Source organism: Aquarana catesbeiana, linkage group LG03 (assembly GCF_042186555.1).
Source record: "Aquarana catesbeiana isolate 2022-GZ linkage group LG03, ASM4218655v1, whole genome shotgun sequence".
In the NCBI taxonomy this organism is placed as follows: domain Eukaryota; kingdom Metazoa; phylum Chordata; class Amphibia; order Anura; family Ranidae; genus Aquarana; species Aquarana catesbeiana.
This window is the reverse complement of record NC_133326.1, coordinates 583,247,553-583,270,749: the sequence shown is the minus strand read 5'-3', so window position 1 is coordinate 583,270,749 and position 23,197 is coordinate 583,247,553. Positions and strand designations below refer to the sequence as shown.

General features: G+C 42.4%; 1 protein-coding gene across 1 annotated transcript; it reads right to left on the bottom strand.

Annotated features, from left to right (window-relative positions):
• Window positions 1–230: 230 nt before the first annotated feature.
• On the bottom strand, window positions 231–23,032 carry FAM136A (family with sequence similarity 136 member A). The gene is made up of 3 exons (XM_073622002.1): window positions 22,868–23,032; window positions 7,507–7,647; window positions 231–848 (listed from the first exon to the last, which is right to left on the bottom strand). The coding sequence occupies exons 1-3, from the start codon at window positions 22,952–22,954 to the stop codon at window positions 651–653; spliced, it is 426 nt and encodes a 141-aa protein (XP_073478103.1). The 5' UTR covers window positions 22,955–23,032; the 3' UTR covers window positions 231–650.
• Window positions 23,033–23,197: the final 165 nt, after the last annotated feature.

Here is a 23,197-nt window from a genome sequence, read left to right as displayed (position 1 = left end):
CTTCCAGCATCCTTTGACATTCTGGATATGCTCTAGGCCTAGTCAGTAAAGAATAATGATATCTACCAGGGACATGTGCTGAGGTACCATGGCAAATGGCCATTACTATGTGCAGGATGTCAAAAGATGCTGGACTTGAAAATGTATTTTTGCCAGGATGAAACAATTTAAAACACTGAAATAAACAAAAATATAGAGGCAGAAGGTAAGAAAAAATCAACTAGTGTCTCTTGATAGGGCATATTATGTATTTCTTCCACTGGATATGATATTTTGTCATATACTTCACATGACATCACACAATGCATCCACCAAGACCCCAAATTATGAATTCTTTTGCTTTTTTGCTGTCGTTCTCACATCACTGGTATTTGAGCTTTTCTGGGGTGATTACTCTGAGCTTTCATCATTTCTAAAAATATGTCAGTATACCCAGAGTTATGTATATAAACTTTAAGGAGGTAAAAATCCATAAAAGACTGTCAGCTTGGTCCCCGAGCTGGAGGGATGATGCTGTTTTCTGGCTTGACAGCATCCTGTTTCCTATCAGATGAAGGAAGTTTTTAGTCTGCGTTCCTCAGCTGTCTCAGAACTCTGTTGTCTCTGCCCACTCCAACAGGAAGGATGGCTGGAACAAACATTTCTACATCCTAAGATGTTTTCTTGTCAGCCTCAATTAAAGCATCCTTCAGTTTCTTGGTCATACTGGGGATGAGGTTCATGTGTTCTTCTGCGCACTTCATCACACAGCTCTCCAACTGAGCCCTCACTTTTGCTTCTTTATTGCCGGAATCAAAGGAGTCCTTAGCTTTGTCATTGCAGTGCATGGTGCACCGACCAAGGCGATCCTAATGAGAAATGAGATCGTTATTGTAGAATAATATACAGCATCATTGTATGATTAGTACTTCAAATAAGCCAGGGGCATCATTCAATCCTGTTTGGGAGCCAGAAAACACTTAAAAGTGTTACTAAACCCAGGACCCTGCATTCACTATATCTGGTCTCCCACAGTACACAGGACATGGAAATGCAATTATTTTAGTAAAAATAAACTGCTAAATACCTTTTCTCATCAGCAGTATATAGCAATCTTGTGACTTCTATCAGTGTCTGGTTAAAGTTTGTAGGAAGAATTTTCATTCTGACTGTCCTATGAGGCTGCATGACCCCTGACCCTCTGTCTGGACAGTGCCGATTGACCCTGTGCTTATCACATGCACCCTCCAAAAAGATAAAAAAAAACAAACACTCTAGCAAGACACACTAAACAGAGTGCCCCCTAAACCTGCACTAAAGGCAAAATGTTAAAGTGACTGCCATAAAAATAAAAAAATAAATAAATAAATAAATCCCCTGCAAAAATTACAGTAAATTCTCACCTTTCCTATTGCCCATAAGATGACATGCACAGCAATGAAGACTCTTCAGTATTCAACATTTTAGGAAGTTTTGATGTTTCATTTTAGGAAGTTTTGATGTTTTGAAGTTTCAAAATAAAATATGTTCAATTTCTTACAGTTCATTGACTTTTTAACCACTTGCTGACTGGCTCACACCGATATACGTCGGCAAAGTGGCACGTGTGCGCAAAATTACGTATGTTTACGCTGGCCCTTTAAGAGCCGCCAGAGGCAAGCGCGCACGTGCCGCCGCACGGTGGGGGGACCTGATGCGCGTGGCTGGTAGGATCGATCACCGCTGGCCACGCGCACCAGCACGGGGATTTGTGTGTATACACACAAATCCCTGTGCTGCCAGGAGAGGAGACATGTCATTTGTTCCTAGTAAGTAGGAACAGCGAAATATCTCCTCTCCTACTCAGTCCTATCCCCATACAGTTAGAACACAGTGAGGGAACGCACATTTAACCCCTTAATTGCCCCCCTAGTTTTAAACCCTTCCCTACCAGTGACATTTACACAGTAATCAGTGCATTTTTATAGCACTGATCGCTGTACAAAGGCCAATGGTCCCAAAAATATGTCAAAAGTGTCCAATCTGTCCGCCGCAATCCTTATAAAAATTGCAGATTGCCGCCATTACTAGTATTAAAAAAAAAAAAAAACAATCAATATACGCTTATTGCGATTTTTTTACCAAGAATATGTAGAAGAATGTGCCCGCCCGCAATTGGCCTAAACTGATGAAAAAATGTGTTTTTTAAAAACATTTTTGGGGATATTTATTATAGCTAAAAGTAAAAAATCGTTTTGTTTTTTTCAAAATTGTCGCTGTTTTTTGTTTATAAAAACGCAAAAAGTAAAAACCGCAGAGGTGATCAAATACCACCAAAAGAAAGCTCTATTTGTGGGATTAAAAAGGATGCAAATTTTTTTTGGGTACAGCTTGGCATGACTGCGCAATTACCAGTTAAAGCGACGCAGTGCCAAATTATAAAAAGTGCTCTGGTCAGGAAGGGGGTAAACTCTTCCGGGGCTGAAGTGGTTAAAGCAGACACAGACCGAGTAGAAAAGTCTGTCATCCGCAAGCATGCTGCAAAGTGGGACCCTTAGGGCACTTTCACACTGTGGCTGGGGAAGTCGGCGGTAAAGCACCACTATTTTTAGCGGCGCTATACCGTCTTTTTAGCAGCGCTTTTCGGCCACTAGCGGGGCACTTTAAACCCTTGCTAGCGGTCGAAAAAGGGTTAAAAGCGCCGCGAGTGCTTCGGCAGCGCTGGCCATTGATTTCAATGGCAGGGGTGTTTTAAGAGCGGTGTATTCACCACTCCCGCAACGCCCCAAAGATGCTGCTTACAGGACTTTTTTTCCCGTCCTGCAAGTGCACCGCTCCAGTGTGAAAGCACTCGGATTTTCACACTGGGGTGGCAGGGCAGGCGTTTTTCAGGCGCTATTTTTAGCCCTTTAGCGCCTGAAAAACGCCTCAGTGTGAAAGTAGCCTTACGCTCTGTGGAGAAGCAGTGAGGTCCAACATGTCCCCTGACTCGCAGGCGAGGACAGCACACAGGCATTATTGAAAATCAATAGTATACGTACATATCAAAAAAAACAAGTTGCATCACACCAGACCGTTTTAAAGGCTAAGTTCACCTTTTTTTTTCTTTTTTTCCTAAATTCCAGCTCCCCTATGTACCAATATAGTAATCATGTACTTTTTTTTGCAAAAATATCAACGCTTTCCATAACATTTACAGACACTCACCTTACTGTCCTCCATCCATGTTTCTAAATTTATCTATTCCTTTGAGAAAATGCCTTGTTTTTGCCTGTGTACAAGGCAATCGCGGGCTGCCGGAGGACATCGACTCCTCCCAACCTGTGGGCACGCTCTAGCAGTGCGTGCCAGCCCACAACTGAGCCTGCTCGAGCTGCCGTACAACTACGGTGATTCGCGCAGTGCCACCGTCAAATGACGGCGGCCAGTCCTAAAGCGGTTAAATGATCAGTTCGCCTTTGTTCACTTTTTTTTTTTGTAAATTCCAGCTCCCCTATGTATCAATAGAGAATTCATGTACTTTTTTTTTTTGCAAAAATATCAACGCTTTCCATAAAATTTACAGACATGCACCTTACTGTCTGTCCTCCATCCATGTTTCTAAACGTATCTATTGCTTCTGTCTTACTTCCTTACAGACTGTAGGTCATGACACAGGAAGGCGTTGACCAGATGACATCATTAGCACACACCCTGCATCATCCACCCTCCCATTTCCAGGTGCACATTTTTTATATGAAATGCAATCAATCAGTGATCACCCTTCTCACTAAATACACAAAATAACAATCAGATTGCATAGTGTATGGCCATCTTTATACAAGTACATAGGAAGAAGTGGACAGAAACAAACCCGTCTACAACTCTGCATAGCGGGAACTCTCATTCCCACATGCGTTTTTTTTTTTTTTTAGTGGGGGGGGGGCGTTTTGGAGAATTTTCAATCATCACACATTGGGCAGCCCATCCACCTGAATACACACAGCAATCACCCCAAAGAAGCTTTTTTTAGAGCGGAGCTTGGTGCATTTTTTGGTGCAGCACATTTCTGAAATACAAGGAAACGCACATATGTGAATGGAGCCTCATTGTTCTTGTGTTACTGCACCAATTTCACTTTCAGTACAGTGGGAGCAAACGTTTTGTGGCTCGTTTTTCCTTTGACATGCATAGGGTAGCCTGTTGATTTCATTTGGCTGTGCTACAAGTGGCTTATGGGACATGTTGGCCTTTTGTGGGTTGCGTGTTTTTTACTATGCATTTTGCAGCATTTGCCCCTCGTTTTTTCACATGGCAAAATGTGCGTTTGCTTCTGTGTTTTGTGTGCCATTAACAATTAATGGCACTGAAAGGGCAACTAGTAGTTTTAGGTGTATAAACATGGCCATACACTATGCAATCTCCCTTTGATCTGCCATCAATTATGTAGTGCAAGGGCCGGCCAGATTGGATATAGAATGATTGGCTAGATAGGAGTTTCCTCCTATTGTATAAATTTGGTAAATCTAAAGGAGATTGTACAATCAGATTGTATATTGTATGGCCACCTTTATACACCTAAAATTACTATTTGCCCTTTTAGCGCCATTAATTGTTAACGGCACACCAAACACAGAAGCAAACACACATTTTGCCATGTGAAAAAACGAGTGGCAAATGCTGCAAACATGCAACCCACAAAACGCCAAAATGTCCCATAAGACCACATATTCTCGCATGTCATGGGAAAAATGAGCCACAAACTGTTCGCTCCCACTAGGCTTGATGTGAATGGGGCCTAAAAGTGAAATTAGTGCTGAAACACAAGAACAATGAGGCTCCATTCATATCTGTGCGCTTCTTTGCATTTCAGAAATGCGCAGCAAAAAAAAAAAAAAGAAAGAAATCGCTGTAAAAAACGCACCAAACTCCTCTCTAAAAAAAAAAAAAAAAAAAAAAAGTTCTGAAGCTTCTTTGGGGCGATTGCTGCATGTAGGACAGCCCATTCAGGTGGATGGGCTGCCCTATCTGTGATGAGTGAAAATGCTCCAAAACACCCCAAAAAAACGCATGTGGGAATGAGAGTTCCCGCTATGCAGAGATGTGAATGGGGCATGACAGCTGAATGTTTCTGTCCACTTCCTCCTTGTATATGTGTGTACTTGTACTTGTGTATGTATGTACTTGTATAAAGATGGCCATATACTATGCAATCTGATTGTGTATTTAGTGAGAAGGGTGATCACTGATTGCATTTCATTTAAAAAACGTGCAGCTGGGAGTGGGAGGGTAGATGATGCAGGGTGTGTGCTAATGAGGTCAGCTGGTTAACTCCTTCCTGTGTCATGACCTACAGTCTGTAAGGAAGTAAGACAGAAGCAATAGATACAATTGGAAACATGGATGGAGGACAAACAGTAAGGTACGTGTCTGTAAATTTTATGGAAAGCGTCGATATTTTTGCAAAAAAAGTACATGAATTAGTACATAGGTAGGGGAGCTGGAACTTAGAAAAAAAAAGTGAACAAAGGCGAACTTATCATTTAACCGCTTTAAGACCGTCCGGCGTCGTTTGACGGTGGCACAAGGACTCTCCTGCACGAATCACCGTAGCTGTACAGCGGCTTGTGCAGGCTCAGTTGCGGGCGGGCACGCACTGCGGGAGCGTGCCTACGGGTTGGGAGGATTCGACATCTTCCGGCGGCCCGCGATTGCCTTGTACACAGGCAGAACGGGGAAACAAGGCATTTCCTTGTTCTGACAGGTGACATGACAGGGATCTACTGTTTCCAGTGGTCAGGAGCAGTGATCTCTGTCATATCACAGTAAGCCCATCCCTCCCACAGTTAGAAACACTCATAGGGAACACAGTTAACCCCTTCATCGCCCCTAGTGTTAACCCCTTCCCTGACAGTGACATTTACACAGGTATCAGTGGCTATTTTTAGCTCTGAACGCTGTATAAATGTCAATGGTCCCAAAAAAGTGTCCAAAGTGTCCGATGTGTCTGCCACAATGTCGCAGGCCTGATAAAAATCACAGATCACCGCCATTACAAGTAAAAAAAAAAAAAAAATAATACTAAAAATGCCATAAATCTATTCCCTATTTTCCAGACGCTATAATTTTTGCGCAAACCAATCTATACGCTTATTACAATTTTTTTAACCAAAATTATGTAGAAGAATACATATCGGCCTAAACTGATGAGAAATTTGTTTTTTAAAAAAATAAATGTGGGATATTTATTATAGCAAAAAGTAAAAAATATTGTTTTTTCAAAATTGTTGTTTTCTTTTTGTTTATAGCGCAAAAAAAAAAAAAAAAAACCCGCAGGAGGTGATCAAATACCACCAAAAGAAAGTTCTATTTGTGGGAAAAAAAGGACCTCAATTTTGTTTGGGTACAACGTCGTACAACCGTGCAATTGTTAAAGTGATGCAGTGCCGAATTGCAAAAAATGCTCTCGCCATTAAGGGGGTAAAACCTTCCGGGGCTGAAGTGGTTAAAGCAAATCTGTGCTGCACTCACTTAGGGTTTGCTTTAATCCCCCACCCCTTCCCAGCAAATATTCACCTCTTCTTTGCGTCCCTGCCATTCTGAAGAACACTGGGAGTCGAAGGAAATACTTGGTACTTCTGGGAAAGGAAGAGCATGTGGCTAACTCCATGAGACAGTGCTGTGGGAACATAGCTGACACAGGGCTTTCCTTCAGTCTTACTAGCTGAACACAGCACCAGGGGAGCAAAAGTAAGATAAGAATATGCTGCTGGGAAGGGCTGAATTAAAGTAAACAAAATGCTTTGCTTTGCATTGGAAAATTAGATAAATTTTAAAGCTGAATTCCAGGTATGGATTTCATTGCATAGTTACATTGGTCAAGCATGAGCCAATATAAGCATGCATATACCATACCTGTGGGATCAGTGTGGACGTGAAGAATACTTGTAGTAGTTACTGTTGCTACTAAAGCCGTCTTCTAGGTCCTGCGCAAAATGGCTGTCCTGCTGCAAAGTAACCACAGGGTGTCGCTCATTTGACACATGTGCTATTCACAAAATGCCTTGCATTTTTCTCAGTGAATGCAAAGTGTTCTCTAATTGGATGTGGTAGAGATTGTAACATCACCGGCCACTTCACATCCAATCTGAGAAAACTGTGCACGTCTATGCATGATGCATGTGCTGAGGGAGCACCCCCCTGAAGTCACTCTGCAGCAGTACCCTTCACCTGAAAGGTACTAATGCAGCTTTATACTTTTATCAATATATAACATGTTCCTGAATATACAAGACTCTTACATATTTCCACTATCATCTAGGCTACACTGGAAAGGTACTGCTTGTTGGCCTGATCTACATTTCTTTTTTTAAATACTTACATCAATACTCATTGCAAGTCTTCAGTGATAATCCTGAAGCCAATGCATACTGTATGTTGCCGTTCTCATTTAACAGTGGTGATTTGCTGCCATCTAGTGAAATAATGGAAGCACTGCAATATTTTTTAGACGGCTCTAGGGATAAATATAGAAGGTGCTAAGAAAAGTCTGTAATTTGCAGCACTCACCTGAAACTTCTCCAGCTCATTGGTGACCAGACTCTGTGCTTGAGCAAGTGGCATGTGGCAGCGCTCTATACAGTTGTGCACATTCTGCATAGAAGCGGCTTCATTATCACAGCACTTAGCGCTACACCGAAACATCTTCCCCTGCAAGATACAGAAAGAGTTGCTTAAACATCATCATGCAGCACTGAATATTCTGTTTTTAAAAATTTAAGATAAAAAGTCTTTAGCAAAGAAACCTCAGTTCACTCCTTTATTAATCACATGTAACAATACAAGTAACAAATATTAAGTAGGCGTTATCTCATGTTGGCTGCAAAAGTAGATATACCTTTTAAGGTTCAGTCCACCCAATACAAGCAAGAGCTTCTGAGGTCTACATACCCATACTGGCCAATTCACTCTCCTTGTCTGGATTTTTTATGTAGTAGGTCTGAGGGTGGGTGCAGAAGAGCCGGGAGAATTTAGAAGATTGCAATCCCTATGGTTATTTGTACACCTCAACATCATTGCACAATACGTCCCTGGATTTTATGTGACATGAAGCCAATGCGCTAAGCCCTGGCGGGAAGGATGGTGTCCTCCCAGGATGCAGTACCATTAAAGTCCAGGCCCAAAGGAAGTGGGTTGAATGATGCTGGGCATCATTCACACCCTACAGAATGGCAACATCTAGTGGCAGAAAGGATTTACCATGTGGGTCAGCTTTAGATTGAAGGCAGTAAAACAACTTTGTTTTTTAAATTTGCTGAGGTCTTTATTCATTCATGTTTTAGCTGGAGCTCTGCTTTAACTGTACATATGTTAACTTTTGCATGCAACCTGCAGAAATGCCTGCATCTGTATTTATCTGTATTCTATAATCCCCTGTACAGTTGCACTCACACTGGGAGGCACATCCCAGGGTCTATATTTACCTCTACTGCTATGCTGATCCCTGGGGCCACAAGGTGGGTGGTGTTTTTTTTTTTTTTTTACTATTTTTATCGAGTTTTGCTGTGAAGCATTGCTCCATATTTACCAGGAAAACCAGAGCAGATGACAAAATTTCAAGCTAATCAGGAATGAAATATTTACTCAAACACGCCGAACGTTTAACATAAAAGAAAAATGTAAAAACACACATGACCTGAATCAACTGTCTAGACATTTGTACACACTTCAAAGGTTTACTAGACAGGGGCAAGCAGTCTGATTTACCACATACTGTATCCTGCTCAGAGAGAGATGGGTTTATCAGGTGTATGTAAGCTGGAAGTCAACTTTGATTTTCTTACCTGCACTAGAATCTCGTACAGGTAAGCCGATACTCGCTGACAGGAAGACTCAATGAACTACCACAGCGCTCCACAGTAGTTCATTGAGAACTACAAGCGACAGCTGCTAAGGCTGCCTAGACTTGTGGTTCATTCATACACAGAGCTGTGTGTATGAATGACGCCTCCGTGAGGGCGGAGCACCGCACGGCTTTCAAAAACTGGCAGCTAGTATGGGGAAAGTCTCCCTGTAAGGCTGCCACAGTGGGGGGGGGGTCAGCGGGCGGCGACTGCAGCATTGGGAACGTATAACACGTTCCATCCTAAAATCGGGTGCAACATGTAACATGTTTCCAAAGGTAGAACTTATCCTTTAAACACCCTGTTTATTTTTTTTCAAAAGCCACATAGTTACAAATGGTAATAAATGGATTCATTTCTGACATGAAGGCAAGGAGAATAAAGCAATTCAATACAGGTTTTAACAAATGGGGTGTAGAATTCAAAAGCAAGCCAGTCCTCATAAAACCACTTATCTACCCAGCATGCCTATATTTTGTGGTGGAAAAAAAAAGTACTAAGGGCAAAGCAAGAAACACAGAATTGTGGGACCTGTGTCCCTCAATGGACTTCATGAATTCAATTTTGAGGGAAGTAAAAAAAAAACGAAAAACCTTCTATTCTTTCTCGTCCATTGAGGGACACAGGAATTCAAAATCAGGAAATTCAAAAGCAGTTTAATGGCTACCAGTGATAAATGTAAAAAATATATAACAGTGCAGTGCCAGAAAACGTGTAATATGTGAAAGTCCAAAGATCAAAAAACAAAATATAAAAAAGCAGTCAATTAGTGAAAAAAAGATTGCTTGTGGAGAAGCTTGGTTAAATCACTTCAAACAGTTCTTTATCCAGATATAGAAGGTATCAGAACATATGGGGTCCCACAATAGAACTTAAACCTCCTCTAAGGGAAAATAATCCACCAGTAAATCTTTGCGGTGAATACCCACCACCAGTATACAGTGCACTCACCAGAAACTGGATATAAACCAGCCTTGCATGAGTATCCTGTGTCCTAACAATGGTGCTCAATAGATGTGAGTATCCTCAGTCAGCATCCAGGTAAACATTGAATCAGGAAGTTAATCCATCCTCCATACCCCCAGTGGGGTGAGTGCTGTGTGAAAAAAGCTCACCAGGAGCCAAGAAGAAGATAATATGGTGTAGTATTTATTGGTTTCCCATAGTAGTAGATGTACAATATGGCCAGTAAAAACAAGCATAAAAACACGTGCAAAAAAATGTTGCTCCTACAACGAGGCAATGAAAAAGTCAGTGCGTAGGACTTTGTCTAACGCGTTTCGTACTCAAGCACAATGTCAAATTACCAGTGATAAATGCCTGAAAGGCCCTAACCAGTCTGAACTCACAGGTATTGTTAGGCCCTTTAGAAGGGTTCTAACCAAAAGCAGATTCTCTTTAGGAGAGGAAGCCTAAGCATCCCACAACAGGGATGCCAGGAAAGAGCACTAGGGTAGACACCAGATGCAACTTACCAAGAAGTAGCATTTGCCTCCAAAGGACACTGAAGGACCAGGTCCTTGTAAAGGTAGGTAACAACCAAAACTGGTCCCAGGAGTAGAGAAAAAAAGTCACCATACACCGGATAAATCACAGGCATCCACGTTTTATTGTGCAAACCGTCCACTCCACAGACATGGCAAAGACAGTCTATAGTACTGCCCCTCGAACATTTGACCCAATCAGGGCTTAGTCATAGAGATCTCTCACCACTAAGCTCTGATTGGGTGAAATTAGAGGGGGCGGTCCTAGGACAGAGACGGTCTTTGCCATATTTGTGGATGGTTTGCACAATAAACATGAATGCCTATGACCAAGGTGATAGGTGATTTTGCTCTCTATGCCTGATTAAAAAGCACAGACAGCTCGGCCTACCACCTGCACCTGGGGTTCAAGTGGTGCCGGAGAGAAGTTGCTTGGAGTGGAGAGTTAGTTCAGTCTGATGCTATTAAAACTGGTCCCAGTTAATCTTGTGTCAGGGGGGTTCCTCTGGAGAAAAGGGATGCCAATGGGTACTAGTACCACAAGCAATTCAACAGTACCCAAGAATATAGGATTCTCCTGAAGAAGAGAGTGGGAGTCTGGATGGGGTACAACTCCAGAAGCAGTCCCCAGAAATGTTGATCTGATAGGCAAGGTTAGGACAAATTTTATTCAAACATGCAAACCAATATAAAGCTATGCTGTCCTCACATAAAAAACTAAAAAAACTAAAGAGCTTTATTAGCTACTTGTCCTGCCACCTGTACATTGGATCTTTGATCTCTTGAAGAGCTCTCGCAGCAAAAGAATCTTTGGCATCTGATACCCAACACGCAAGGCAGAATGTATCTGGACCCTTCGCTGTGCATTGGGGTACACTCCAGGGGCCCTTAGAGGACACAGGTGTCTTTTGGCAGGTTATCATTTACAGCCTGGCTTAACCACTTTATAACCGCCCACCGCACATAACTGCGGCAGGGGCAGCTGCTCTGTCCTGGATTATGTACCTAGCATGTGATCTGCACGCAGGGGAAGGGAGTGCGCTCCCGCTGCCCAGGCTGTGCAGCGATTGGCTGCAGCCACTGATTGGTTGCCAGCACCTGACGATTGGCTCCAGTAATTACCGAAGAGAACCCTGTTTATGTAAATCCCAAGAATGGCCTACTGGCCATTTTTGGCGATTCCCTCTCATGCTAAGAGACTGCTTTGCATCTTATATTTTTTTTGCAAATCTACTGTCCTGGAAGGGATTGAAGTCACCTACACGATCCCAATGGCTGAAACTGGTTAATGACTTCTTACTCCTGTATAGACTCACCTTTGAATTTCGTAAGAGAGTCAAAACATTTCAAAACAATTTGGGGTAAATGGATAGCGAGTCCCTTGACACTGACATCTATGTCGCTAAATTAGTTATGATAGTCTGTGTTACTATTTGCTATTTACCAACCTCTGGCAGTTATGTTTGATTATCTTATACCGCCTGCGAGACTACACATTCTTTCTCACCGTTAAAATTTCATAGGAGGTATGTTAGAGATAGTTGAAGGAAGATTGTTTATTACTTGTTCTTGACTTTGTACGTGTTTTCTTTGGACCGGGCACCGTGTTGCCGTTGTTTTGTTTGTTTTTTTATGTGCTTGTGTGTCTTTAAAACTCAAATAAACATGTCTTAAAAAAAAAAAAATGATTTTTAAAAAATGTATTATAGCAGAATGTAAAAAAAGTTGGGTTTATTCCAAAATTATTCCTTTTTTTTGTTTACAGCGCAAAAAAAAAAAAAAAAAAAAAAAAGCAGGGGTGATCAAATACCATCAAAAGAAAGCTCTATTTGTGGGGAAATAAGGACATAAAATTTATTTGGGTACAGTGTTGCATGACCACGCAATTGTCAGTTAAATTAACGCAGTGCCGCATCCCAAAAAATGGCCTGGTCATGAAGGGGGGTAAAACTTTCAGAGCTGAAGTGGATAATCTACCCTGTGGTGCAAGAGAGAGGTAGAATAGCAGCATCCAACAGAGAATTATTATGTACCCAGAAGCAGATTAAAGTGAAGCGAGTTGGGTTCAATATTAGTTGGGGAAGCAGGTTCTGTTAATAGGCTACATTAAGACTTGAGCTCAGCATGTTAAGGTGGGTTTTTTTTTTACAAGCATTTTTGAGTGTTTTTTTTAAGCAGAATCACAAACAGGTCAAGCGTTTTTCATTTAGGCGTTTTGATGTGGTCAATAGAAACCTGTGTATATGAATCAAATGAAAACCTGTTTACTAGAGCTGCACAATTAATCGTTAAAAAATCGTGATCTCGATTCACCCCCTCTGACGATCTCTTCTGCAAAGTTTGACGATTCTTTCATATAAACAAGTGGAGAGACTATGTGCTCACTCAGCTGTCAAAAGAAAACATCTGGGCATTCTGCCAAGTCTTTAACTTGATACATTTTAACTAAGCTTCCTTCTTAGATCAAAGGGATAGAACTTCTGTGTAAATAAATAATCTGGGCAATCTGCCAAGTTTTCAACAAAGTTTAACCACTTAAAGTCTAAATCTTTTTCTGACACTTCTTTCTTAAGTTAAAAAGGAATATTTTTTGCTAGAAAATTACTTGGAACCCCCAAACATTATATTATATTTTAGGAGAGACCCTGGGGAATAAAATGGCAATTGCTGCAATATTTTATGTCACACTGTATTTGCCCAGCGGTCTTTCAAATGCAATTTTTTGGTAAAAAATACACTTCAATGAATAAAAAACAAAAACAAAAAACGAAACAGTAAAAGTTAGCCAATTTTTTTTGTTTTAATGTGAAAGATGATGTTACACCGTGAGAGAATCGTGATCTATCCTCTAAGCAAAAAAATTGTGATTCTCATTTTAGCCAGAATCGTGCAGCTCTACTGTTTACATGTGACATAAGATGAGGATGAATACAGTGTGCAAGTACATAACTTTGCTCTGCTTTCTGGAAAACATGCAGCTGAAATGTTGCAGAAAACTTCTAGGCAGGTTTTCCAGGCCACACAGGATGGAGAAGACTGATCACATGGCTGGTTCACACTTCTGTAAAAGAATACAGCTGCAAGCTTCCACAAAAGGTTCTAGAGCAAGTTATGAAGGTAGCGTTTTGAGCGTTTTTTCAGCTCAATGTGCAAACGCTTTAAGAAGCAATATTCCATTGATTTGGATGGCCCCTGTTCACATTTGAGCGTTTTATTCAATAGAAACCGTCCGATAGCGCCTGACATTCGGCCTGTGGGTGCAGGGCTTAAAGAGGAACCTCCGTCTGCTCACATCATTTGTAATAAAAACATCTTTGCCATTCTGAAGCTTCCCTCCTCTAACCACTTTGCATATTATTTTATATATACTGTGATTCTGTACTTTCCAAATATGCTGCAGAAATCTCCCTCCACGGAGTCTGGCTGCAACCATTTTAACTGTGGGCAGCTGAAGCTGCTGCCTGTTCACTTCCTGGATTCACACAGACACACACCTCCAGCTCTGCAGCTCCCATTGGCCCTCTTATGACTCACCCCCCCCCCCCTCCCTTCCTGGCAAAATCTCACGAGCGTGAGAGAGAGAGCTGTGCATGATGGCATAAGCCTAGGCTAATGACCAGACAAGAAACAGGAAGTGGGCTGTACAAGATATTTACTGGCAGAAAAAAAAAATTATTATCCAAAGCTAAAACAAGGGTAGAAGATTTAATAGATGGAAATATGAAAAAATGAGTGAAGGTCCGCTTTAAGGGAAACCTGCCAAGAGACAAACATGAAGTCTGCCAGATCTTGATCTCTGGATCTGTTCCATGTCTGTGACAGAGAAAGTACTGTACCTACTGGGTCAGCATAACAATCAGATAACTGGAATCTTCTGAAGGAAAACACTGGGTTGGCTATAAGACGCCAGATTCTTGTATATCTAGAGACCATTTAACACATCACTGGCATCAACTGAGTCAAGTACAGGTTACCCAGCAATAAGAAACACATGAACATTAACCACTTAAGCCCCGGACCATTTGGCTGGCCAAAGACCAGAGCACTTTTTGCGATTCGGCACTGCGTCGTTTTAACTGACAATTGCGCAGTCGTGCGACTTGGCTAGCAAACAAAATTAATGTCCCTTTTTCCCCACAAATAGAGTTTTCTTTTGGTGGTATTTGATCACCTTTGCCGTTTTTATTTTTTGTGCTATAAACAAAAAAAGACGGACAATTTTGAAAGAAAAAACGCATTATTTTTTACTTTTTGCTATAATAAATATCCCCAAAAAATATATAAAAAAACTTTTTTTTTCCTCAGTTTAGGCAGATACGTATTCTTCTACATTTGAAAAAAATTTGAAAAAAAATCGCAATAAGCGTTTATTGATTGGTTTGCGCAAAAGTTATAGCGTCTACAAAATAGGGGATAGTTTTATGGCATTTTTATTAATAAATTTTTTTTTTTTACTAGTAATGGCGGCGATCTGCAATTTTTATGGTGACTGCGACATTATGGCGGACAGATCGGACACTTTTGGCGCTATTTTGGGACCATTCACATTTATACAGCGATCAGTGCGATTAAAAATGCATTGATTACTGTGTAAATGTGACTGGCAGTGAAGGGGTTAACCGGGAGGGGGCGTTGCAGGGGTTAAGTGTGTTCCTAGGGAGTGATTCTAACTGTGGGGGGGGGGGGGCTATGTGTGACACGACACTGATCACCGCACCTGATTACAGGGAGCTGTGATCAGTGTCACTAGGCAGAACGGGGAAAATCTTGTTTACATCAGCATTTCCCAGTTCTTCCTCTCCGTCAAGTCCGCAGCACCCACGGTCACACTCACAGAGCTTGCGACCACAGGGTGGCAGATTTAAAGGGCTGTACCTGTACATCCATTTGCCCGTCCGTGCCATTCTGCCGACGTAAATGTTCATGCGGCGGTTGGCAAGTGGTTAAAATGTGCCGAAAGCCAAAAAAAAAAATTGTTTTTTTAAATGGAGTAGAGAAAGGCTACAGCCTCGCTATTACGCTATGCTCTGGTGACTACACACGGCGGTGCTTTCTTTACTTAGGACCCTTCTATCCTACAAAAGCCTCTAGGTTATTGGCTATTAGAGAAAATACTTTCCTTCCTTCTGGCTAGTGGACACTCGTTTTTACCTTATCAAACCTAAGTGACCATGTAGTGTGACATGTAAAGTGACCAGTAATGGTGGCGGTCAGCAACTTATAGCGAGACCTTGGTATTGCGGCGGACAAATAGGACATATAACTGACACTTTTTTGGGACCAGTGCTAAAAAAATATCCACTGTCACTGTACTAATGACACTGGCTGGGAAGGAGTTAACGACAGGGGCGATCAAAGGGTTAACTATGTGCTTTCCCACTGTGTGGGAGGTGCTTTGACTAGGGGGAAGGCATTGATCCATGTTCCTGCATTGCAGAAACACAGGATCAATACCTTACCTTCTGACAAAACAGCAATCTGCCTTGTTTACATTGACTGGAAGAGCTGCGATGGCATCACTACTGTGCATGTGTGCGGGAGCTGCTGTTCACAGGGCTCTGAAGGAATGGCACGGTATGCGGTTTCTTCAGAGCCCATGCACTGGCGAGGTCATTGGCAGCTTCACAAGTAAATTTAGGTAAGCCTTATTATAGGTTTACCTATAAGTAAAATTCATCCATGGGAGTTTACAAAAAAAAAAAAAACTGCCTTTATGTCCTCCTCCTCTAACACTTTTGGGAACTTTTTATGTGGGGGGGAGTGGGTACATAGTTTTGACAGGTACCCGCTCCCACTTCCGGTTGGATCGTCCAGGCAACTCCACAGGACATTCGCTTTGCCCCACTTTCCTCCCAGGCAGTAACCTTTAGGAGGTACCAGGAGCCTACGGAACCAGTCACAGAGCTCAGCGCGGCTCGTGTATGTGCAGTGTGGAACCGCAATAAGTCACAACCCTCTTCCCACACTAAACATGCCCTAGCTGGGGATCCGAAGACCAGCAAAGAAGTGGCTCAGGTGAGGACAGCGTGGGCTCCCTGGACAGGCAAATGTCCTTTTAGTAAAAGTCAGCAGCTACAGTATTTGTAGCTGCAGACTTTTATTTTTTTTGCAAACAGGCTGACGATCCTCTTGCTCACTCCTGAAATGGACTATGGAATTTGTAGCGTGCTTTCGACCACAACGTACGTGCTATGCTTGTTCCAAGCAAACAAGTGGGGGGGGGGGGAGAGGTTCAGAGGCTCACGGAGGACGTTACATGGAGGCAGAAACACACAGTAAGAAACAATTTCATGAAAAACAGATTACAGGACCATTAAGTATAGGATGTGTATGGATAATCTTTTGGAGAAAGCCATATTGTGCTAGTATGCATCGCACACTAGCACATTATGTTAAACTTACCTTAAAGTGATTGTAAGGGTAATTTTTTTAAAATAACAAACATATCATACTTACCTCTACTGTGCAGCTCGTTTTGCAAAAAGTGGCCCTGAACCTGCTCTTCTGGGGTCCCCCGGCGGCTCTCGCGGCTCCTCCCCGCATCAGATAACCTCGTGGGAGAAGCGTTCTCCCGGGGAATTACCTTGCGGGCGCGCCCCTGAATCCAGCATTCGGCATCCATACAGGCCTAATGCAGGACTCAGCCCCACCCCCAGGGTGATTGGATTTGATTGACAGAAGCGGGAGCCAATTGCCATGCTGCCATCAATCTATCCAATCAAGAGCCGAGAACCCTGGGCAGAGAGACAGCGCCCCCCCCGCCGGGTCAAGTTCCAGGGCTCAGGTAAGTAAAACGGGGGGGTCTGGGAGGTGTTTTTTCACCTTATTGCATAGGATGCATTAAAGTGAAAAAACAAAAACCTTTACAACCCCTTTAACCCCTTCACGCCGACAGTACACAAATTTGCGTTTATGGCTTGAAGGGGTTATACCGGGATGATGCCTGCAGCTGCAGGCATCAACCTGGTACCGGTTTTTAGAGTGGATGGTTGTTTTTTAGTGATAACAACCGATGTGGCTAAAAGCCGCTCGGTTGTTATCCTAAAGGAGCAGGAGGGGACATTTGTGATTGGCCAAGTTTGGCGATCTGAATACTTTTAAGTGCAAAAGGAGGGATTTGGGGTCTTTTAGACCCCCCGATCCCTGCATAAAAAGTACCTGTCACAAGGGATGTTTACATTCCTTGTGACAGCAATAAAAGTGATAAGATTTTTTTTTTTTTTTTTTTTTAAAGTGAAAATGTAAAATAAATAAAATAGATAAGAGAAAAAAATACATTTTTTTAAAGCGCCCGTGTGCTCGCGCAACAAAGAAAACGCATGCGAAAGTCGCACCCGCAAATGTAGACGATGTTCAAATCACACATGTGAGGTATCGCTGCGATCGTCAGAGAACAACAATTCTAGCAAAAGACCTCCTCTGTAACTCTAACCTGGTAACCGTAAATGTTTTTAAAGCGTAGCCTGTGGAGATTTTTAGGTACCGTAGTTTGTCCCCATTCCACAAGTGTGTGCAATTACTAAGCATGACATGTAAGCAGTGCCGGGACAAGGTCATCCGGTGCCCAGGACGAAGATGAAAAACTGCACCCCCCCTGTGAAAAGCTAAAGCGCCTACAGACGATGGGATCTATACTAATGTATCAGTGACAGTGCATTAACCCCCTTCCTGCTGCATATTACCAATACCATTGCTAATTAAGCAAACTCCCCTCAGAGACTGCAGACATGATACAAGAGATCAATGCAGTCTCACCAGTGCCCATCAAATGCAGCCTACCGCTGTGCCCATCAATGCCGCCTAACTATGCCCATAATTGCAGCCTCACTGTGCCCATAATCGTAGCCTCTGTTACCATAATCGCAGCCTCTCTGTGCCCATAGTTTCAGCCTCTGTCTTTGTGCCCATAATCGCAGCCTCTCTGTGCCCATAGTTTCAGCCTCTCTCTTTGTGCCCATAATCGCAGCCTCTGTGACCATAATCGCAGCCTCTCTGTGCTCATAGTTTCATCCTCTCTCTTTGTGCCCATAATCGCAGCCTCTCTGTGGCCATAATCGCAGCCTCTCTGTGGCCATAATTGCAGCCTCTGTGACCATAATTGCAGCCTCTGTGACCATAATTGCAGCCTCTCTGTGCCCATAATTGCAGCCTCTCTGTGCCCATAATCGCAGCCTGTGTGACCATAATCGCAGCCTCTCTCTCTGTGACCATAATCGCAGCCTGCGTGACCATAATCGCAGCCTCTCTCTCTGTGACCATATTTTCAGCCTCACTTTGCCTATGAATGCAGACTCACCATAGCCTGCCCTGGATGGATCACACAGCAGACATCTCCTGCAGCGCTGTGTGTCACACAGCTGGGTCCGTGTGTGTGTGTTTGGCGGCGTAACAAGATCCCGCCCCCCTAGACTGGCTCGTGTGATAGGCGGAACACTGGTTGCATCTGCTACCACATAAGCCAGTCTAGGGGGCGGGTCCTTTTTACGGTGCCGCCGAACACACACACAGACCCAGCTGTGTGACACACAGTGCTCCCGGGAGGGGAGCGCTGCAGCCACAGATCAAAGCGGTCTGTAGCGTGGTCTCTACTGCGCCCCCCTTCCTCCAGTAAATGGTCCCGCCCAGGGCATCCGCCCCTTCTGCCCACCCTTTGTACCGGCCCTGCACGTAAGGTATCTATTTACTCGGCGTAACATCATCTTTCACATTACAAAAAAAATTGGGCTAACTTTACTGTTTAGTTTTTTAATTCCTAAAAGTGTCTTTTTTCCCCCAAAAATGTGTTTGAAATACGACTGCGCAAATACTGTGTGACATAAAATATTGCAACAATTACCATTTTATTCTCTAGGGTCTCTAAAAAACAAAAAACTAATTATATATATATATATATATATATATATATATATATATATATATATAAGCTGCACAATTAATCGTTAAAAAATCGTGATCTCGATTCACCTCCCCTGACGATCTCTCCTGCAGAGGTTGCTGATTCTTTCATATAAACAAGTGGAGAGATTATCTGCTCACTCAGCTGTCAAAAGAAAGCATCAGGTATTCTGCCAAGTCTTTTAACTTGAAACATTGTAACTAAGCTTCCTTCTTAGATCAAAGGAATAGAACTTCTGTGTAAATAAATAATCCAGCCAATCTGCCAAGTTTTCAAGTGTAAATGCAGGAAGTTTAACCACTTAAAGTCTAAATCTTTTTCTGACACTTCTTTCTTAAGTTAAAATCAATATTTTTTGCTAGAAAATTACTTGGAACCCCCAAACATTATATATATTTTAGCAGAGACCCTATGGAATAAAATGCCAATTGCTGCAATATTTTATGTCACACTGTATTTGCCCAGCGGTCTTTCAAATGCAATTTTTTGGGAAAAAATACACTTCAATGAATAAAAAAAAACAAAAAAAAACAAAACAGTAAAGTTAGCCCAATTTTTTTTGTTTTAATGTGAAAGATGATGTTATGCAGCGAGCATCGTGAGAGAATCGTGATCTATGCTCCAAGCAAAAAAATCCTGATTCTCATTTTAGCCAGAATCGTGCAGCTCTAAATATATATATATATATATATATATATATATATATATATATATATATATATATATATATATAACCCTTTCATGACTAAGCCTATTTTTGAAATTTGGTGTTTACAAGTTAAAATCCGTATTTTTTGCTAGAAAATTACTTAGAACCCCCAAACATTATATATATTTTTTTAGAAGAGAGTCTAAAGAATAAAATGGCGATTGTTGCAATATTTTTTATCACACGGTATTTGTGCAGCGGTGTTTTAAACGCAAATTTTTGGAAAAGTGACACTTTCATGAATTTTAAAAAATCCAAACAGTAAAGTTACCCCAATTTTTTTGTATAATGTGAAAGATGATGTTACGCCGAGTAAATAGATACCAAACATGTCACCCTTTATAATTGCACGCACTCGTGGAATGGCGACGAACTACGGTACCTATGAATTTCCATAGGCGATGCTTTAAAAATTTTTTACGGTTACCAGGTTTGAGCTACAGAGGAGGTCTAGGGCTAGAATTATTGCTCTCGCTCTGACGATCGCGGCGATACCTCACATGTGTGGTTTGAACACCGTTTACATATGCGGGCGCGACTTCCGTATGCGTTTTTCTTCGCTGCGCGAGCTCGCGGGGACGGGGGCGCTTTAAAAATTTTTTTTTTTTTTTTTTTATTTATTTTATTTATTTTTGTACTTTTATAAATTGTGTTTAAAATTTTTTTTTTTTTTTTTTACTTTTATTGCTGTCACAAGCAATGTAAACATCCCTTGTGACAGTAATATGTGGTGACAGGTACTCTTTATGGAGGGATGGGGGGTCTAAAAGACCCCCCATCCCTCCTTTACACTTCAAAGTATTCAGATCGCCGAAAACGGCGATTCTGAATACTGTGTACTTTTTTAAATTCGGCGCCATTGGCAGCCGAGTAAACGGGAAGTGACGTCATGACGTCGCTTCCGCGTTTACAATTAGAAGGCTGGAACGAAGCCGCTCACAGCTTCGTTCCAGCCCGCCCCCAGCCGCCGGAGATTCCCGAATGGACACCGGGCCTCCCGATCGCACGGGAGGCCCGGTAACAGCGGCGGGAGGCGGCGGGAGGGGGGGGATGTCCCCTCCCGCTCCTCCGGTATAACAGCCGAGCGGCTTTTAGCCGCATCGGTTGTTATATTCGGGTAGCCAATCGCCCGCTGAAAACAACGGTACCGGGATGATGCCTGCAGCTGCGGGCATCATCCCGGTATAACCCCGGAAAGCCGAGGACGCATATGTGCGTTCGGTCGGCGGGAAGGGGATAATAAGATGTTTGGGGGTTCTAAGTAATTTTCTAGCAAAAAAAAAAAAATACTGATTTTAATCTGAAAGCAACAAATGTCAGAAATAGGCTTAGGTGTGAAAGGTTTAAAACAAAGCCCTCCTGTGCCGAGATGTCAGATCTGAGATCTGGAGGCCGCTTCCATCTTCACCCATCTCGCTTCAGGGTTCATGGACTCTGGCTCTGTGATTGGCTGGAGTCGCGATTACATCACTCCAGCGCATGCGCATGGGAGCTGCCGTTTACAGCACGGGCTCTGAAGAAATGGCACAGCTGGCTGTTCACTCAGAGCGCATGTGCCAGTGATGCCACCGGCTGCATGTACAGTAAATATCTCCTAAACAGTGCACATTTAGGAGACATTTACACTATCTATAGGTAACCCTTATTATGGGGTTACCTACCTATAGGTAAATGTCAGTGATGGAAGTTTACTTCTACTTTAACCACTTGCCGACAGGCTCCTGTACATATACGTCGACAGTTTGAAGATGGATATCTCGGTAACGGCAGCAGCTGCTGCCACAACCGAGGTATCCATCTTTTGAGCCAGCGGTCCTGTTTACGATAATGGTGGTCTGTGTGGCGGATTTGCCGCAAGATCACCGTTGTCAGCGGCGGGAAAGGTGCCACCCCCCCCTCCCGCCACTTACCAGAGCCGTCGGCAGCGGCGGAGGCGATCAGGACGTGTCAGTGGCTGGGTATAGAGACGAGTGAGGAGAAGATGGCCACCACCTGTCCCCATACTATAGCATACCTCTTGAAGGGTCATTTTTCTGTTGTCATTTTTACAAATGACAACATTTTTTTTTTTTGTTTTTTTGTTATTGAATTTAAGTCCAAATATGAGATCTGAGGTCTTTTTGACCCCAGATCTCATATTAAGGTCCTGTCATGCTTTTTTTTTTTTTTTTTTTATTACAAGGGATGTTTACATTCCTTGTAATAGGAATAAAAGTGACCCAATTTTTTTTTTTTTTTTTTTTTTTTAAACAGTGAAAAAAAAAATAAAATCAAGTAAAATAAATAAGAAAAAAAATATTTTTTTAAAGCGCCCCGTCCCGACGAGCTTGCGCGCAGAAGCGAACTCATACGTGAGTAGCGCCCGCATATGAAAACGGTGGTCAAACCACACATGTGAGGTATCACCGCAATTGTTAGAGCGAGAGCAATAATTCTAGCCCTAGACCTCCTCTGTAACTCAAAACATGCAACCTGTAGAATTTTTTAAACGTCCCCTATGGAGATTTTTTTAAGGGTAAAAGTTTGACGCCATTCCACGAGCGGGTGCAATTTTGAGGCGTGACATGTTGGGTATCAATTTGCTCAGCGTTACATTATCTTTCACAATATAAAAAAAAATTGGCTAACTTTACTGTTGTCTTATTTTTTTATTAAAAAAAAAGTGATTTTTTTTTTCCAAAAAAAGTGCACTTGTAAGACCGCTGCGCAAATACGGTGTGACAAAAAGTATTGCAATGACCGCCATTTTATTCTCTAGGGTGTTCGAAAAAAATGTATAATGTTTGGGGGTTCTAAGTAATTTTCTAGTAAAAAAAACTTGTTTTTAACTTGTAAACACTGAGTCTGAAAAAGAGGCCTGAGCTTTAAGTGGTTAATAAAAGCAGTCTCCATGGCAGCTCATGGACTTTAGTACAATGTAAACCCAAGCCAGGCCCACCTGCATTTTCCTGATGTTCTCCCTCTCCAGGTTCTTCACCATCCCATCCACACCATTTTGTAACCGTGTCTGAGCCTCTTCTGCCATCTCTCTACTGCAGCACCATGCGTTCCAAGGGCATGAAAGACTCTTCTTCCGCCCTCAGTACGTCATTTCCAGGACAGCAGGTAAGCCTTACCCGGGGCACCATCTTTCTTCTGGGCACGCTGACCTTCTCCTGAAAATGACTAAACTCTAGTAAATTATGGAAAGCACAGCTTCCCGGTAATGAATAACTGCACTAAGTTATGACCGCATACATACATACAGTCATAGTGGGGAAATGCATTT

Excerpts from the sequence above, each read along its gene's own strand:
- FAM136A (XM_073622002.1), bottom strand. The coding sequence starts at position 22,954 with ATGGCAGAAGAGGCTCAGACACGGTTACAAAATGGTGTGGATGGGATG. Across the intron at positions 7,648-22,867 it reads AGAACATCAGGAAAATGCAG|GGGAAGATGTTTCGGTGTAG; the intron begins GTGGGCCTGGCT and ends TGTATCTTGCAG. Across the intron at positions 849-7,506 it reads ATGAGCTGGAGAAGTTTCAG|GATCGCCTTGGTCGGTGCAC; the intron begins GTGAGTGCTGCA and ends ATTTCTCATTAG.